Here is a 2,653-nt window from a genome sequence, read left to right as displayed (position 1 = left end):
TGTGTGCAATTGCATTGGGTTATGACTTATGTCAGTTGAAAAGATGATGGAAGATATGCTTTGTGAAACATTTTCTAGAATTATTAATAAAGGAGGAATTGTTGGGCATCAATATTCAAACAAATTTCTTTTTGTTATGGGGGATAAAGTGTTTGGAGATTTAACAATGAATAAACTCACAAGAAAAGTATGTATTCCATCTTATCTTACTGATACTGGAAAAGATGATCCACACAGAACAAGTTTAGCAAAATTTTATAATAATTTCCTTGGAGAAGAAGTTCCATATTCATTGACAGAAGTATGTATTCAATCTGCAGCTGCTCCAGGATATTTTGGGAGTGTAAATGCTCATTTAGATGGGGGAGTTATTATTAATGAACCATGTGGTGGAGTATTATCATATGTTATAGGTGAGTATGGATTAAATGTTGATATTAAAGATATATCAATTCTTTCAATTGGAGCAGGATATCCAGCAATTCCATATATTCCAGAAGAAGAGGTAAGAGAAGCTGGACCTGTTAAATGGACTCTTCATATGCCTGATTTACAAATTGAATCAAGAAAATCATTTATTGAATTTGAAGGAAAATATTTATTAGGAGAGAGGTTCTTCAGATTAAATCCTAAATTACCATACCAAATTGACCTTGACTATTGCAAAGATGTTGAACTAATTAAAAGTATGGGCGATAATCTTGATTTGACTGATACATTTAAATGGATAGAACAAAACTGGTAAATGAAAAAAACCATTGTTCTTTAAATTAATATTTTTTGGTTTTTTTACATAAAATCATCTGAGTTGTTATCATTATTTTCATTTTCTTCATCCATATGTTCAAATACATCAGCATAAGAACTAATGCGTTGTTGTTCTTTAGTTCTTCTAATATCTTCAGCCTCTTTTTGTTTCTGTGATAATAAATATTTGATTAGTAAAATAGTCATAAATTAAACAAACTCTTTCTTGGTATTCCTTAGCACGAAGTAATTTTAGTTCTTTTTGATAATCAAACCAATCTTTTTTATGTTCTTCTAATGTTTTTTCTTGTTTAGTTTTTTCAATTCTATTAACAATGGAATTGTCTTTAATAACTTTTCTGAGTTTTCTTAATTTCTCTTGATGAAACCCAACTTGTCCTATGTCCATTCCATTTGTTTTTTTTAAATTACTTGCTGGTGTGTACACAATATTAACACTACGTAATTTACATCCTTTAATACTTCTTGATTTAACCAATTGACAACAATCTTCTAATGCTTCTTCTGGGAGAGTTTCTATTGTGTCTCCTTCTTTCATTCGGAGATAAACATGTGCTGATGATTCACTATCAACGTGAAACCATAAGTCATTGGGAAGTGCATACTTGATAAGTTCTTCATTCTCATATTTATCAATCCCAACATAAACAAGATATTCCCCACGAACTAAATAAGTAAAAACCATGTTAAACTATTCTACTTAACCCTTCTAAAATTTTAGTTTTTCTCATTTTTATTAAAGATAACAAGATAAAAAAAACAAGAGATGAAATAAAAATAATATTGTAAGAATTATTTGATGTTATAGATGACATTTGTTAACTAACTTTGTTGTGGTTTCTTAGCTCTTTAATTATAAATAATTCTTTAAGACATTTTTTGTGTTGTTGAATTAGTTAAATGTAATGAAAATTAAAAATTAATATGATGACGTTTTAGTTGTTGGTTTTTATTTTCGCTCTTCTCCTATAGTCTCTTCTTATTTATATTCATTTGTCAGTATTATTTTATGTAGCTTTTTTCATATGGTTATTAGTGATCTAATAATTAATTGATGACATTTCATCTGTCAAATTAATAAAAATTTTTATCAATTAACAATTAATATTTGATTTTTCTATTTCATTTTATTTATTTGATTTCATTCTATTAAATATATTGTTCATGAAATACTTTTATATCTCTATCTCAATTATTTCACTAGATATTTCATGTTTATTATTTATTATATATCTTATCATTATTTCATATTGTTTTATTATACTTTGTTCATTGTTTGTTTTTACTATTTTATTAATTATTCTATTTATTATTATTATTGAAATTACTTTTATTTTATATATTAATTTCTATTATTTTATCTTCGTTATTTATTTCTTGTTCATTATTAAATATTATATATCTTTTTTCATCACTTCATTTCTTTATTTTATATTCTTATTTTGATTCTACTCATTTTTTATTGAAGATGTTTCATTTTATTCTCAATTTCTTCTTCTTTCATTATATTTATCTTATATTTTATTTAGTTATTCTTAATATCTATTCATTATTAAATCATAACTATCATTTTGTATATTCTTTTAGTTATAATACAATTTAATATTATATATTTAATTGTTAGTATTTTATCATTACAAATACTATATTATTTTAATTTATTATTCCAATATAATTAATGACATGTTAATTCATACAATTATACCATTTTCTTTCATTAATTTTAAATGTTTATATTCATTTCATTTTATATTAATAATTTTTATTATTTTAATTGTTAATTTCTTATCTTTCATTTTATTTTCAAAATATTTTATTAAATGATTACTTATATTATTTAATTTACATTTATCAATATGTATTTCATTTATTTATTATTTATATA

The 2,653-nt window shown here is 23.5% G+C and overlaps 2 protein-coding genes across 2 annotated transcripts in view, besides 8 other annotated features; one reads left to right on the top strand and one right to left on the bottom strand.

The window, feature by feature from the left end:
- EDI_151150 (ankyrin repeat-containing protein, putative) overlaps positions 1-745 on the top strand; it is a gene marked incomplete at both ends in the record, with an annotated part of 1,640 nt that extends 895 nt beyond the window's left edge. Inside the window, one exon of the mRNA XM_001740204.1 lies at positions 36-745. Coding sequence (XP_001740256.1) covers positions 36-745 — 710 coding nt within the window. The remainder of the gene's footprint in view (positions 1-35) is intronic.
- A 44-nt stretch (positions 746-789) lies between these two features.
- Positions 790-1,453, bottom strand: EDI_151140 (coiled-coil domain-containing protein, putative; the record flags this gene model as incomplete). Its single annotated transcript, XM_001740203.1, has 2 exons — positions 790-918; positions 968-1,453. 2 exons carry the CDS (start codon positions 1,451-1,453, stop codon positions 790-792), a joined length of 615 nt encoding a protein of 204 aa, XP_001740255.1.
- A 420-nt stretch (positions 1,454-1,873) lies between these two features.
- Positions 1,874-1,919: a microsatellite.
- Positions 1,875-2,042: a microsatellite.
- Positions 1,974-2,132: a microsatellite.
- Positions 2,037-2,218: a microsatellite.
- Positions 2,161-2,295: a microsatellite.
- A 60-nt stretch (positions 2,296-2,355) lies between these two features.
- Positions 2,356-2,387: a sequence feature (AT_rich).
- A 25-nt stretch (positions 2,388-2,412) lies between these two features.
- Positions 2,413-2,586: a microsatellite.
- Positions 2,503-2,653: a microsatellite.

The sequence above is a fragment of the Entamoeba dispar genome, genomic scaffold, assembly GCF_000209125.1.
Source record: "Entamoeba dispar SAW760 scf_1105229462793 genomic scaffold, whole genome shotgun sequence".
NCBI lineage: Eukaryota > Evosea > Mastigamoebida > Endamoebidae > Entamoeba > Entamoeba dispar.
The sequence above is the reverse complement of the archived record's forward strand: the minus strand, read 5'-3'. Positions and strand labels throughout refer to the sequence as shown.